The sequence below is a fragment of the Salmo trutta genome, chromosome 32, assembly GCF_901001165.1.
Source record: "Salmo trutta chromosome 32, fSalTru1.1, whole genome shotgun sequence".
NCBI classification, from domain to species: Eukaryota; Metazoa; Chordata; class Actinopteri; order Salmoniformes; family Salmonidae; genus Salmo; species Salmo trutta.
The window spans coordinates 12645049-12661255 of NC_042988.1; the positions used below are offsets into that span (position 1 = coordinate 12645049).

General features: G+C 49.1%; 1 protein-coding gene across 3 annotated transcripts in view; it reads right to left on the reverse strand.

Annotated features, from left to right (window-relative positions):
* The window catches only part of LOC115171114 (inactive phospholipase C-like protein 2), an 83052-nt gene that overhangs the window by 6700 nt on the left and 60145 nt on the right, over positions 1–16207 (reverse strand). For all 3 annotated transcript variants that reach the window (XM_029727627.1, XM_029727626.1, XM_029727628.1), the window contains exons 4-5: positions 14167–14242; positions 1595–1704 (exon numbers count right to left, since the gene is read on the reverse strand). In XM_029727627.1, the coding sequence (XP_029583487.1) occupies positions 1595–1704; positions 14167–14242 (186 nt within the window). The remainder of the gene's footprint in view (positions 1–1594; positions 1705–14166; positions 14243–16207) is intronic.

Here is a 16207-nt window from a genome sequence, read left to right on the forward strand (position 1 = left end):
TTCCAAAGCTGACTCTCTCTCCTCTGTTCTCATCCTCCTTGATCTATCCGCTGCCTTCGACACTGTGAACCATCAGATCCTCCTCTCCACCCTCTCAGGGCTGGGCGTCTCAGGCTCTGCACACTCTTGGATTGAATCCTACCTTGCAGGCCACTCCTACCAGGTGACATGGAGAGGATCTGTGTCTGCCCAACGTATTCTCACTACTGGTGTCCCCCAGGGCTCGGTTCTAGGCCCTCTCCTCTTCTCTCTATATACCAAATCACTCAGCTCCGTCATATCCTCACATGGTCTATCCTATCATTGCTATGCGGATGACCCTCAACTACTTTTCTCCATCCCCCCTACTGACACCCAGGTGGCGACACGCATCTCTGCGTGCTTGGCAGATATCTCAACTTGGATGTCGGCCCACCACCTCTGGCTCAACTTCGACAAGACGGAGCTGCTCTTCCTCCCGGGGAAGCCCTGCCCGCTCAAAGACCTCTCCATCACGGTTGACAACTCCACAGTGTCGCCCTCCCAGAGTGCAAAGAACCTTAGTGTGACACTGGACAACAACCTCTGCAAACATCAAAGCAGTGACTCGCTCCTTCATTCTCTACAACATCCGTAGAGTACAACCCTACCTCACACAGGAAGCGGCGCAGTTCCTAATCCAGGCACTTGTCCTCTCTCTTCTGGACTACTGCAACTCGCTGTTGGCTGGGCTCCCCGCTTGTGCCATCAAACCACTGCAACTTATCCAGAACAGTGCAGCCCACCTGGTTTTCAACCTTCCCAAGTTCTCTCATGTCACCCCGCTTCTCCGCACACTCCACTGGCTTCCAGTTGAAGCTCACTTCCACTGCAAGACCATGGTGCTTACCTAAGGAACAGCAAGAGGAACTGCAACTCCCTACCTTCAGTCTATGCTCACCCCAACCCGAGTACTCCGTTCTGCCACTTCTGGTCTCTTGTCCCTCCCACCCCTAGGAGGGCAGCTCCCACTCAGCCCAATCAAAGCTCTTCTCTGTCCTGGCACTAATGGTGGAACCAGCTTCCCTCTGAAGCTAGGACAGCAGAGTCCCTGCCCATCTTCTAAAAACATCTCAAACCTTACCTCTTCAAACAGTATCTTAAATAATCCTCCTCCTCTCCTAAGGTCCCCCCCTAAAATGTAAAATGTAAATAGTATACTATGGTATTTATTTCATGTGGGATGTGTTATCATGTTAGTTACTGCTGAGCCCACAGATACAGGATGTAGGCCGGAGCTGCACCATTTAATTAAGAGATTTAAGGATTACAAAGAAGGGAGGTGCCAATTAGCCAAATTGATGTAATCTCCTTGGAGAGTATATCAGCAACATCACTGTAAATTACTGGAAGTTGTTGCAAATCAATCATCTTGTGAACTTATGCAGAACGAGGCAGTATTTCTAACGAATGATGCACTAGCCATACATTGCTAGTGTTATGTTGACAACGTGTGTGGATGTACACTATACAGTACACTATTCATTAGTCTTTAATAGTACAGTATCTTGTCAAAGAGTTTCCTGTGTTTTAGGATGGATGGATGGATGGATGGATGGATGTATTGTACTCATACCTTGAGGACGGTGATGTTCCAGGCGTAGCTCTCCATGGCTTTCTGTAGCTTCCGGCCCTTCAGGCCCTCCTTCGCCCCGATCCTGTGAAGGTCCACATGGAAGTCCAGTCCTGGACAAACACAAACACAAGAGGTGAATGGACTGTTCATAGGGTACAGGCAGCCAAGGTCAGAGGGGTTAGGATAAAGCGGATGTTGAATTTCCATGTTATTCATCTTCAGCTGTAGAGCTTGCTGTAACATCACCACCCCAGACGGTCCCATGGCCTGTAGGGCTTACTGTAACACCACCACCCCGGATGGTCCCATGGCCTGTAGGGCTTACTGTACCATCACCACCCCGGACGGTCCCATGGCCTGTAGGGCTTACTGTAACACCACCACCCCGGAAGGTCCCATGGCCTGTAGGGCTTACTGTACCATCACCACCCCGGACGGTCCCATGGCCTGTAGGGCTTACTGTAACACACCACCCCGGACGGTCCCATGGCCTGTAGGGCTTACTGTAACACACCACCCCGGACGGTCCCATGGCCTGTAGGTCTTACTGTAACACACCACCCCAGACGGTCCCATGGCCTGTAGGTCTTACTGTAACACACCACCCCATACGGTCCCATGGCCTGTAGGTCTTACTGTAACACACCACCCCGGACGGTCCCATGGCCTGTAGGGCTTACTGTAACACACCACCCTGGACGGTCCCATGGCCTGTAGGTCTTACTGTAACACACCACCCCAGACGGTCCCATGGCCTGTAGGGCTTACTGTAACACACCACCCCAGACGGTCCCATGGCCTGTAGGGCTTACTGTAACACACCACCCCGGACGGTCCCATGGCCTGTAGGTCTTACTGTAACACACCACCCCAGACGGTCCCATGGCCTGTAGGGCTTACTGTAACACACCACCCCAGACGGTCCCATGGCCTGTAGGGCTTACTGTAACACACCACCCTGGACGGTCCCATGGCCTGTAGGTCTTACTGTAACACACCACCCCGGACGGTCCCATGGCCTGTAGGGCTTACTGTAACACACCACCCTGGACGGTCCCATGGCCTGTAGGGCTTACTGTAACACACCACCCCAGACGGTCCCATGGCCTGTAGGGCTTACTGTAACACACCACCCCGGACGGTCCCATGGCCTGTAGGGCATACTGTAACACTACCACCCCAGACGGTCCCATGGCCTGTAGGGCTTACTGTAACACACCACCCCAGATGGTCCCATGGCTTGTAGGGCTTACTGTAACACCACCACCCCGGACGGTCCCATGGCCTGTAGGGCTTACTGTAACACCACCACCCCAGACGGTCCCATGGCCTGTAGGTCTTACTGTAACACCACCACCCCAGACAGTCCCATGGCTTGTAGGGCTTACTGTAACACCACCACCCCAGACGGTCCCATGGCCTGTAGGGCTTACTGTAACACCACCACCCCAGATGGTCCCATGGCCTGTAGGGCTTACTGTAACACCACAACCCGGACGGTCCCATGGCCTGTAGGGCTTACTGTAACACCACAACCCGGACGGTCCCATGGCCTGTAGGGCTTACTGTAACACACCACCCTGGACGGTCCCATGGCTTGTAGGGTGTACTGTAACACACCACCCCAGACGGTTCCATGGCCTGTAGGGCTTACTGTAACACACCACCTTGGACGGTCCCATGGCCTGTAGGGCTTACTGTAACACCACAACCCTGGACGGTCCCATGGCCTGTAGGGCTTACTGTAACACACCACCCTGGACGGTCCCATGGCCTGTAGGGTGTACTGTACCATCACCACCCCGGACGGTCCCATGGCCTGTAGGGTGTACTGTACCATCACCACCCTGGACGGTCCCATGGCCTGTAGGGTGTACTGTAACACACCACCCCAGACGGTCCCATGGCCTGTAGGGCTTACTGTAACACACCAACCCGGACGGTCCCATGGCCTGTAGGGCTTACTGTAACACACCACCCTGGACGGTCCCATGGCCTGTAGGGCTTACTGTAACACACCACCCTGGACGGTCCCATGGCCTGTAGGGCTTACTGTAACACACCACCCTGGACGGTCCCATGGCCTGTAGGGCGTACTGTACCATCACCACCCCGGACGGTCCCATGGCCTGTAGGGCTTACTGTAACACCACCACCCCAGACGGTCCCATGGCCTGTAGGGTGAATTGTACCATCACCACCCCGGACGGTCCCATGGCCTGTAGGGTGTACTGTACCATCACCACCCCAGACGGTCCCATGGCCTGTAGGGCTTACCGTAACACACCACCCCAGATGGTCCCATGGCCTGTAGGGCTTACTGTAACACCACCACCCCAGACGGTCCCATGGCCTGTAGGGTGTACTGTACCATCACCGCCCACGGACGGTCCCATGGCCTGTAGGGCTTACTGTAACACCACCACCCCAGACGGTCCCATGGCCTGTAGGGCTTACTGTACCATCACCACCCCGGACGGTCCCATGGCTTGTAGGGTGTACTGTAACACACCACCTCAGACGGTCCCAGGCCTGTACTGTACTACTGTAAATCTGTCCACATCATCTGCTACTGGATTGACACTGACTTCTACAGTACACAGCTACTGTAATGCTGAGTACAGCTGCTTCCCTGGACACTTTTTCAGAGTTTGAGGACAAAATCTAAATACAGAGCAACTTCCCACTACAAAGACATGTCCCTACCCTTCATGTTGTGTGCTCCACTTAAAAAGCCCCCTCAACAAAGTATGCCATCACTATTCCGGTTCCCCATGGCACACATTGGCACACCCATTTCTCCATTCCTCCTGCAGAGCCACCCCTTGACAGGCACACGCCCATAAAGCCCCACACCACCACAGTTCAGTGGCTGAGGATCCCCCTAGCCGAGAGGCATGGAGAACAAAACAAGAGAGGGAAAGAGAGAAAGATGTTACTAGTGAGCTGCTTCTGAGCAGTAGTGTAACTGGGGCATCCAGGGGTTATAAATAGCACCTGGGAGATACTCACAACAATAATAACGGTGAGCAACAGTAAGTGTCCAGCCAGAGGTCATTTCTCTCTTTCTCTCTCTGTGCCCAGCCTTCTGACACGCTCTCCTCTCATCCATCCGTCCACTCATCTACCCATCTCTGTCACCTGGTTTACTGTGCTGCTGTTCTTTCAAAGTGATAATAATCACTGTTGTTATATTAAGCTGTTTTGTTCCCATTTATTTGATGATTTAATATTTTTGTACTGCGTTTCCACGAGCTGTCAGTGAAATGAATCAGTGAGATATCATATCCTGAACCTCAACCCATTCATTTATCTCCTTTATATTCACAACTAAACCAAAGGTAAAGGTGTCAGACTCAGTTCTTAAAAGGGATCTTTGCAGTTGCTACATCCATTTTTGGATTTATGAATTTATATATAATTTTATATATTTCTCTACTTACCTGTTCCTTCTTGAAGAACATAACATTTAAATGAGCTTAGTTCAACTGTCAAATCCAATCAGAACCCAAAATATAAGCTTGTTTTACCAATGTTTGTAAACATTATACATGTAAACAAACTCTGCATAGCCTCAAAACATGCTTAAAAATATATTTTTTTATATATATTGGATGGTCAGTCCTTGCATCCATAGCTCTGTCTATGACTTTAAGAGTGTTTACATTTTTCTCCGGGCCCATCCCTCAGCTTGAGGAACCATGTGGTACACAGCCTCTCGGACCATTTCATTTCTCAATTGTCCTGTTCCCCTCCGGCGGCACGCTTGTCCTGTTCCCCTCCGGCGGCACGCTTGTCCTGTTCCCCTCCGGTGGCACGCTTGTCCTGTTCCCCTCCGGCGGCACGCTTGTCCTGTTCCCCTCCGGTGGCACGCTTGTCCTGTTCCCCTCCGGCGGCACGCTTGTCCTGTTCCCCTCCGGCGGCACGCTTGTCCTGTTCCCCTCCGGTGGCACACTTGTCCTGTTCCCCTCCGGCGGCACACTTGTCCTGCCCCCTCCGGCGGGACACTTGTCCTGTTCCCCTCCAGTGGCACACTTGTCCTGTTCCCCTCCGGTGGCACACTTGTCCTGTTCCCCTCCGGTGGCACACTTGTCCTGTTCCCCTCCGGTGGCACACTTGTCCTGTTCCCCTCCGGTGGCACACTTGTCCTGTTCCCCTCCGGCGGCACGCTTGTCCTGTTCCCCTCCGGTGGCACGCTTGTCCTGTTCCCCTCAGGTGGCACACTTGTCCTGTTTCCCTCCGACGGCACCTTGTCATGTTCCCCTCCGGTGGCAGACTTGTCCTGTTCCCCTCCGGGGGCACACTTGTCCTGTTTCCCGTCGGTGGCACACTTGTCCTGCCCCCTCCGGTGGCACACTTGTCCTGTTCCCCTCCGGTGGCACACTTGTCCTGCCCCCTCCGGTGGCACACTTGTCCTGCTCCCTCCGGTGGCATACTTGTCCTGTTCCCCTCCGGTGGCACACTTGTCCTGTTCCCCTCCGGTGGCACACTTGTCCTGCCCCCTCCGGTGGCACACTTGTCCTGTTCCCCTCCGGTGGCACACTTGTCCTGTTCCCCTCCGGTGGCACACTTGTCCTGTTCCCCTCCAGTGGCACATTTGTCCTTTTTAACTGTCACTTCAAGTAATGCACCCCTATGGTATACTCTATCTACTCTATCACGGCTCAGTCTCACACTTTGCTTCTCGTGTGAAGAGAGAGAGAGAGAGAGTGAGAGAGAGACGGTGCTGGGACGTGCTCAGAGAGAGACAGACGACAAGATGTTCCTGCTATCTTCTCTCTGCATGCACCTACACACACAGACCTATGCTCCAAATACACATAGGGAAAGGAAAAGGGGTGTTGAATGCAGTTGAATGCATTCAACTGAAATGTGTCTTCCACATTTAACCCAACCGATCTGAATCAGAGAGGTGTGGGGGGCTGTCTTAATCAACATCCACATCTTTGGCACCCGGGGAACAGTGGGTTAACTGCCCATTTCAGGGGCAGAATGACAGATTTTCACCTTGTCAGCTTGGGGATTCGATCCAGCTACCTTTCGGTTACTGGCCCAACACTCTAACCACTAGGCTACCTGCTGCCCAAGGCGGGGAGAGAAACAGGGGGAGAGATAAGAGTGAGTAGTAAAATAGAGCAAAAGAGGAGTGAGAAAACGGGACTAACGAGAGAAATGAACAGAATGGAGAAAAAGGCATAACCACAAGAGAGAGAGTAACAGGAAATCAAAAAAGAGAGGCTCCGAGCTGAGCTTCATTTATTTATTACGAGTGATGTGCTGCGAGGGAGGGATCAGCCAAAGCCGGATTTCATCCCAGGACACCGCAGAGAATGGGATTCTCTCTGTCCGGAACGGCAGTATTGACTATGAAAAGACAGGGATCTCTTTATCCCCTGCATTTCCATGGTAATGGGATCCATGGTGAGAGGCTGCTAACCATACCAACGCAGCCAGAGGAGGCGGAGAATCTCACCAAGGGACAGAGAGGGGGAGGGGAGGAAGGGATATCAATAAATAAACATAGCCATGTCCATGCAGCCTGTACCTCCTACCTCCTCCTACCTCCTCCTCCCTCCATCAGTCCTCCTGCCCTATACCCACGCTAGCTAACGCCAGTCTACTGCTGCTGTCCCTCTGGTGCCAGGGCTGGAAAAGCCCATTAAAATGGGTGATATGAACTCCGTGGTTCGAAAAAAATCGCAGGATTTGAATAAGCAATTGTAGGGGTATATACATGATGTGTATGTTATGAAAAGCAACATGTATGCACGTCCACACATTGATTAGAAGCAATAATGTCTGGGCATAATGATCACAGGGAGGGGGTGGAGGAAGGAGGACAGAGAGAGTAGACATTCAAACAGAGTGCTGTTTTCTCTACCGCATATAAACTCAGCAAAAAAAGAAACGTCCCTTTTTCAGGACCCTGTCTTTCAAAGATAATTCGTAAAAATCCAAATAACTTCACAGATCTTCATTGTAAAGGGTTTAAACACTGTTTCCCATGCTTGTTCAATGAACCATAAACAATTAATGAACATGCACCTGTGGAACGGTAGGCAATTAAGGTCACAGTTATGAAAACGTAGGACACTAAAGAGGCCTATCTACTGACTCTGAAACACACCAAAAGAAAGATGCCCAGGGTCCCTGCTCATCTGCGTGAACGTGCCTTAGGCATGCTGCAAGGAGGCATGAGGACTGCAGCTGTGGCCAGGGCAATAAATTGCAATGTCCGTACTGTGAGATGTCTAAGACAGCACTACAGGGAGACAAGACGGACAGCTGATCGTCCTCGCAGTGGCAGACCACGTGTAACAACACCTGCACAGGATCGGTACAGCCAAACATCCCACCTGCTGACAGGTACAGGATGGCAACAACAACAGCCCGAGTTACACCAGGAACGCACAATCTCTCCATCAGTGCTCAGACTGTCCGCAATAGGCTGAGAGAGGCTGGACTGAGGGCTTGTAGGCAGGTCCTCACCAGACATCACCGGCAACAACGTCGCCTATGGGCACAAACCCACGTGTTGTGTCTCCGTGGGGCTGCTGAGAGCCCAGCCATGTGTGTCACAGGAACATAAAGCTGCTTCAGCTTCCTGTGTTTGTAGCTCCTTCGCCATGCACTTTTTATTTTTCCATTCCATTTTGTTCCGTCTGGCCAAGCAATACCAAAACAGCCCCCTTGTCAGAAAGCATGAGCTGGGATGCAGAGACATGGGATGGCTGCAGGACATGTCTTTTTACGACTGGGCTGGGTGAAGGGTGGGGTGGAGGAGGGTGAGGGAGGGAGCTGGGTGTTAGAGAAAGTGTTATGTTTGACATGAGGCTGAGGGCCCCTAGAGGTTCTTTTTTTTCCCGTTCCCCCACCCCCAATGTTTTCTTATTACATAACCCACCCCTTGACATCCCACTACTGACACCAACACACAGCTGTGTGACTGTATAGCTGTGCAGTTACTGGTGGGGTTTCAGCCATGCTTAGCCCAGGGCTTCTTATGGGGCTGTTCTATGGAGGAGCGGGGGAGTGCATTCGGATTCAAGCCCAGCTTTCATGCTCCATCCCTGGGTAAAAGGGAAGCACAACACTGGCACAGGGACATGGTGCTGCCCACATGGAGGTGGCTGGACATGGGCATGAGCCTGCTACTGTGTGTGAGGGGAGGCCTGTGGGGTGCAGGCTCGCATGTGGCTTCAGTGTCTGCTGAATTCTTTGAAAGTCCCCCAACCATCTCAGTATCACTCTTACACACTCTCTCTCACACACACACACACACACACACACACACACACACACACACACACACACACACACACACACACACACACACACTGTAGGGGACCTAAAATTAATTTCCATTCAAAATCTTATTTTCCCTAACCCGTAACCCTAATCCAAACCTAACTCGTAACCCTAACCACTAAACCCTTAACCTAATTCTAAACCTAAGACTAATTGTAACCCTAACTCTAAACCTAAGCTTAAAATAGCCTTTGTCCTCATGGGGATGTGGGAAATGTCCCCACGAGGGAGAATTTTGCTTGTTTTACGGTCCTTGTGGAGACTTTGGGGGATTTTAGGTCCCCACAAGGATAGAAGAACCAGCCATCACACACACACACACACACACACACACACACACACACACACACACACACACACACACACACACACACACACACACACACACACACACACACACACACACACACACACACACACACACACACACACACACACACACACAGGTCTAGCTTTACCACAGAGTGTGTCTTCAGTAAGACAGTCCTGTGTGTCTCTACGTGTGTAAACCCTGTCTCTGCCTGGTTCTGTTAACATATGGATATTTTTCATTCCATCCACAGTTCATTCTGAATATTATGTGTATATATAAGTGCCTTCAGAAAGTATTCAAACCCCTTGATTTATTCCCACATTTTGTTATGTAACAGCCTGAATAAAAAATGGATGAAATGTATATTTTTTCGCACCCATATCCACACAATACCCCATAATGGCAAAGTGAAAACATGTTTTTAGAAATCTTTGCACATTTATTGAAAATTAAATACAGAAATATCTCATTTACATAAGTATTCACACACCTGAGTCAATACATGTTAGAATCACCTTTGGCAGTAATTACAGCTGTGAGTCTTTCTGGGTAAGTCTCTAAGAGCTTTGCACACCTGGATTGCACAATATGCACATTATACATTTTTTTAATTATTCAAGCTCTGTCAAGTTGCTTGTTGATCATTCATTGCTAGACACCCATTTTCAAGTCTTGCCATAGATTTTCATGCCGATTTATGTCAAAACTGTAACTAGGCCACTTACAAACATTCAATGGTGTCTTGGTACGCAACTCCAGTGTATATTTGGCCTTGTATTTTAGGTTATTGTCCTGCTGAAAGGTGAATTTGTCTCCCAGTGTCTGTTGGAAAGCAACTTTTCCTCTAGGATTTTGCCTGTGCTTAGCTCTATTCCGTTTCTTTTTATCCAAAGAAACTCACTAGTCCTTGCCAATGACAAGCATACCCATAACATGATGCAGCCACCACCATGCTTGAAAATATGAAAGTTGTACTCAGTGATGTGTTGTGTTGGATTTGCCCCAAACATAACACTTTGTCATCAGGACATAAAGTTCATTTCTTTGCCACTTTTTTTTTGCAGTATTACTTTAGTGCCTTGTTGCAAACAGGATGTAAGTTTTTGAATAATTTTATTCTGTACAGGCTTCCTCCTTTTCACGCTGTCATTTAGGTTAGTATTGTGGAGTAACTACAATGTTGTTGATCCATCCTCAGTTTTCTCCTATCACAGCCATTAAACTCTGTAACTGTTTAAAGTCACCATTGGCCTCATGGTGAAATCCCTGAGTGGTTTCCTTCCTCTCCGGCAACTGAGTTAGGAAGGACGCCTGTATTTTAGTAGTGACTGTGTATATTGATACACCATTCAAAGTGTAATTAATAACTTCACCATTCTCAAAGGGATATTCAATGTCTGCTTTTTTCATCTACTAATAGGTGCCCTTCTTTGCGAGGCATTGGAAAAACCTCCCTGGTCTTGGTTGAATCTGTGTTTGAAATTCACTGCTCGACTGAGGGACCTGACAGATAATTGTATGTGGGGTACAGAGAGGAAGTAGTCATTCAAAAATCATGCTAAACACTATTATTGTACACAGAGTGAGTCCATACAACTTATTATGTCACTTGTTAAGCACATTTTTACTTATTTAGGCTTGTCATAACAAAGAGGTTGAATACTTATTGACTCCAGACATTTCATTTGTAATCTATTTGTAAAACTTTCTAAAAACACCAAATCTCAATGTAATTCATTCTGAATTCAGGCTGTAACACACCAAAATGTGGAAAAAGTCAAAGGGTGCGAATACTTTCTGAAGGCACTATATAGAAATATATACTGTACACTCTCCTACGCATTTATTTGGCCAGTGAAGCTACAACATTTCATTTGTCTCTATACTCCAGCATTTTGGTATTGTATGTACTATAGTACAGAATGTCGCCTTTTATGTAAAGGTATTTTCATATATATCTGTTTTACCATTTAGAAATGAATGCACTTCATGTATCTAGTCATAAATATTTAGACAAATTCACTTACAGTGTCTTCAATTTAGTCAAAATGTTTGCATTTGGTCTCATATTCTTAACAAACACTGACTACATCAAGCGTGTGACTACAACGTTGTTGGATGCATTTGCAGTTTGTTATAGTTGTGTTTTGGATTATGCTGTGCCCAATAGAAATGAATGGTAAATAATGTATTGTGTTATTTTGGAGTAACTTTTATTGTAAATAAGAATAGAATGTGTTTCTAAAGACTAATAAATGAATGTGGATACTACCATGATTACAGATAATCCTGAATGAATCGTGAATAATGATGAGTGAGAAAGTTACAGAAGCTCAAAGATCAAACCCCCAAGACATGCGAACCTCTCACCATTACCATTAACAGAGGAGGGTAGCATTTTATATCAAACCCCCAAGACATGCGAACCTCTCACCATTACCATTAACAGAGGAGGTTAGCATTTTTGGGGAGGATGATATTTATGCCTCTGTAACAAAGCTGGAGTCTTTGACAATTTTTTGGGCCTTCCTCTAACACTACCTGGTATAGAGGTCCTGGATGGCAGGGAGCTCGACACCAGTGATGTACTGGGCCGTACAGACCACCCTCTGTAGCGCCTTGCGGTCGGGTGCCTTGCAGTTGCCATACCAAACGGTGATGCAGCCAGTCCAGATGCTCTCAATGTTGCAGCTGTAGAACTTTTGGAGGATCTGAGGACCCAGGCCAAACCTTTTCAACCTCCTGAGGGGGAAGGGAAGTTGTAGTGCCCTCTTCAAAACTGTGTTGGTTTGTGTGACCCATGTTAATTACTTAGTGATGTGGAGGAACTTGAAACTCTCGACCCGCTCCACTACATCCCCATCGATGTGGATGGGGGCGTGCTGCCCCTCCGTTTCCTGTAGTCCACGATCAGCTCCACTACAGCCCCATCGATGTGGATGGGGGCGTGCTGCCCCTCCGTTTCCTGTAGTCCACGATCAGCTCCACTACATCCCCATCGATGTGGATGGGGGCGTGCTGCCCCTCCGTTTCCTGTAGTCCACGATCAGCTCCACTACAGCCCCGTCGATGTGGATGGGGGCGTGCTGCCCCTCCGTTTCCTGTAGTCCACGATCAGCTCCACTACAGCCCCGTCGATGTGGATGGGGGCGTGCTGCCCCTCCGTTTCCTGTAGTCCACGATCAGCTCCACTACAGCCCCATCGATGTGGATGGGGGCAGGCTGCCCCTCCGTTTCCTGTAGTCCACGATCAGCTCCACTACAGCCCCATCAATGTGGATGGGGGCGGGCTGCCCCTCCGTTTCCTGTAGTCCACGATCAGCTCCACTACAGCCCCGTCGATGTGGATGGGGGCGTGCTGCCCCTCCGTTTCCTGTAGTCCACAATCAGCTCCACTACAGCCCCATCGATGTGGATGGGGGCAGGCTGCCCCTCCGTTTCCTGTAGTCCACGATCAGCTCCACTACAGCTCCATCGATGTGGATGGGGGCGGGCTGCCCCTCCGTTTCCTGTAGTCCACGACCAGCTCCTTTGTCTTGGTGACGTTGAGGGAGAGGTTGCTGTCCTGGCACCACACTGCCAGGTCTTTGACCTCCTCCCTACAGGCTGCTTCACTGTCCAAATAAATACGTTAGGAGGTGTACACGTGTGCACTTGCTGCTTGTTTACGTGCATCTGTTTAATATCCATGAGCTTACCAGTGCAGAATGTACTATCTGTGTTATGTCTCGCCTTCAGAGGCGGGCGGATACAAATACTGTAGGTAAACAAACATAATGATGATAAATCAGGAATCCTGATGCATCTTTATCTTATCTTCTCTGCCATTTAGGAGCACTGTCTGTCTGCAGCCGACTTTCTGTCTGCAGCCACTCAGTACTGCAGTGGGGCAACCTGCAATTACAGCCCCACGCAGAGGATGGGGAGCCAGGAGAAAGACAATCATTGGCCCCCTAATTTGGAGCCATTTTGTACTTAAAAGATCTCATTATAGTCAATTACAACCACACACCAAAAGCCTTAGTCACCGCTATTGTCCACAAGCCATTAAAAAAAAAACAGTATTGACGATTCCCTGCTTCCATTCTCTCCCTCATTCTATCTCTCTATCTATTACTGTCCTTCCTGTCCTCTCTGCTCTTTTTAAGGGAATAATTCAGTTTATTCACTCCTCTTGTTCCATTCAATGCCGTCTTGCTTGGTGAGTGAATTCACATGCCGACTGACGTGTTAACTACCCAGGTCTGAGTCCCTGAAGATAAATGGTAAATTACTGGATGACGACAGCAATAGCAATGACAGTGACTATGATGAAATCCCCACATGTATTTCTATCTCCTGGGCCAGCAGCATTCCATCCTGCATTCCACTGCTGGCTTTTCTCTGAAGCTAAGCAGGGTTGGTCCTGGTCGGTCCCTGGATGAGAGACCAGATGCTGCTGGAAGTGGTGTTATAGAACATCTCATTGCCTTGTGTAGGGTGCTGTCTTTCAGATGGGATTTTAAAATGGGTGTTCTGACTCTCTGTGGTCACTAAAGCTCCCATGGAACTTATTGTAAGAGTAGGGGTGTTAACCCTGGTGTCCTGGCTAAATTCCCATCTGGCCTTCATACCATCATGTCCACCTAATCATCCCCAGCTTCCAATTGGCTCATTCATCCCCCTTCCTCTCCCCTGTAACTATTCCCCAGGTCATTGCTGTAAATGAGAATGTGTTTTCAGTCAATTTACCTGGTAAAAAAAATTTAATAGAAAGACTGATCAGAGACTAGTTTGGGATGGGAGTGAGGGTGGGCAGTGTTATGCCGATGTTTGTCTGGGTTTGGTGAAGCTCCTGACCCGTGGCATAGCATAGACTGGTCCAAGATCTGTTTGTGCTGTCTTGCTGATCTTAGGAGACAGCACTTTACCAGGCTATGTCACTGGTAAAGTGAATACTACAAAGCCTTACCTGCCCGCTGTGCTTGTGTAAGCTTGGAGTAGACCACATCAGCTGACTCAATCAGCGTCCGGCTCGTCTGAATCATCTATAGAGAAATAAACAGGGGACAAGATTACGCAAGAGGAAGTGAGGTCGTACAGTATCAAGCAATTCCTGTGTCGGAGAGGGACTTCTTATGTCATAAGTCCCACTATAGACAAGGCTAAACAGGACAATGGAAACACTACCTCTTAGTAAAGAATAACACAGAATTATCATTGAATGTACGCGTAGCCAAACATGGGGGCATACCATAGGAATAATGAATAACAAAGTCTAAAGGGAAATACTTCTGAGACATTCGATGGAAGAAAAAGAGGGTATGTCAACATTTCTCAAAGTCCTTTGATCAATGGCTCTTTATAAACTTTTTTCTCCCTCTGCTATGGCCAGACCCTAGGAATCACACCCACACACACAGAGATAGAGACAGACAAAATACATACACCCACACACACACACACACACACACACACAAAGATCAAGACAGACAAAATACATACACCCACACACACACACACACACACACACACACACACACACACACACACACACCCACACACAGAGATAGAGACAGACAAAATACATACACCCACACACCCACACCCACACAGAGATAGAGACAGACAAAATACATACACCCACACCCACACACACACACCCACACACAGAGATAGAGACAGACAAAATACATACACACACACACACACACACACACACACACACACACACACACACACACACACACACACACACACACACACACACAGAGTCAGACAAAACACATGCACCCACACACACACACACACACACAGAGTCAGACAAAACACATGCACCCACACACACACGGTCAGAATAAAACACATGCACCCACCCACCCACACACACACACAGACACACACACACACACACACAGACACAGACACACACAGACACACAGACACACACACACACACACACACACACACACACACACACACACACACACAGAGTCAGACAAAACACATGCACCCCCCACACACAGAGTCAGACAAAAGGTGAGAACGGGAGGTGAGAACAGTCTGGTTGCATTCAAAATGACACCCTGTTCCATATTTAGTGCACTACTTTTGACCAGGGCCCATTGGGCTCTGGCCAAAAGTAGTGCACTACATAGGGAATAGGGTGCCATGTTGTGATGCAGCCCCATCTGGTCCTCTACCTGTGTTCCTGGAAGCATTGAGCCAGCCTTAAAGCTTTAGCCCAGTTCCAATCCCCAACCCTGTGACCTGAACTGAAAACCTTCTGCTTTTACAGCCTCTCCCTCCCACGGACAGTGAGAAGCAGCTGGCCTGACCCAGCAGTCAGGAGAACACTAATGAAGTTTCACACTTTAGTTAAGAGAACAGAGACAAGAAGCAGGCCACTGTGTGTGGGCTTGTACAGGGCCACTGGCTCTGGGATCATATTGGTCAGCAGACAGGACAGGGGGCTGGCTCCCATTGGCTCAGGCTGAGCTGGGTCTCTCTGGCCTGGCCTCAGGGGCGTTGACCACAGAGTTCCAATCTGCTGATGCTCAGTTCACTCCCAGGTTACGGCGCCTGCGTCCAACCAGCCCACGTGAGGACAACCATTAATGTCTTAATGGCTAGGGCTGGTACACACACACACACACACACACACACACACACACACACACACACACACACACACACACACACACACACACACACACACACACACACACACACACACACACACACAAACGGATACACACAAACGGATACATACTGGAGCCTCTGTTCTTGAGAGTGGGGCGTGTGCCAATGGACTAATCTTTGGAAGCACACAGTAACACTCAGCTGACTGACCCTGTGCTCAGGACAGGCAGCCTCTGTCTCAGACACACTCAGCCTCACTGTAGATTCATCTCCTCAGCTGTCGGGACTCTGCTAGCTAACGCTGGGAGGCAGGGAGCACAGGAATGTTGCAATGGAACAGCAGTGGAATTATTTTTAGGCCCTTCATTTAG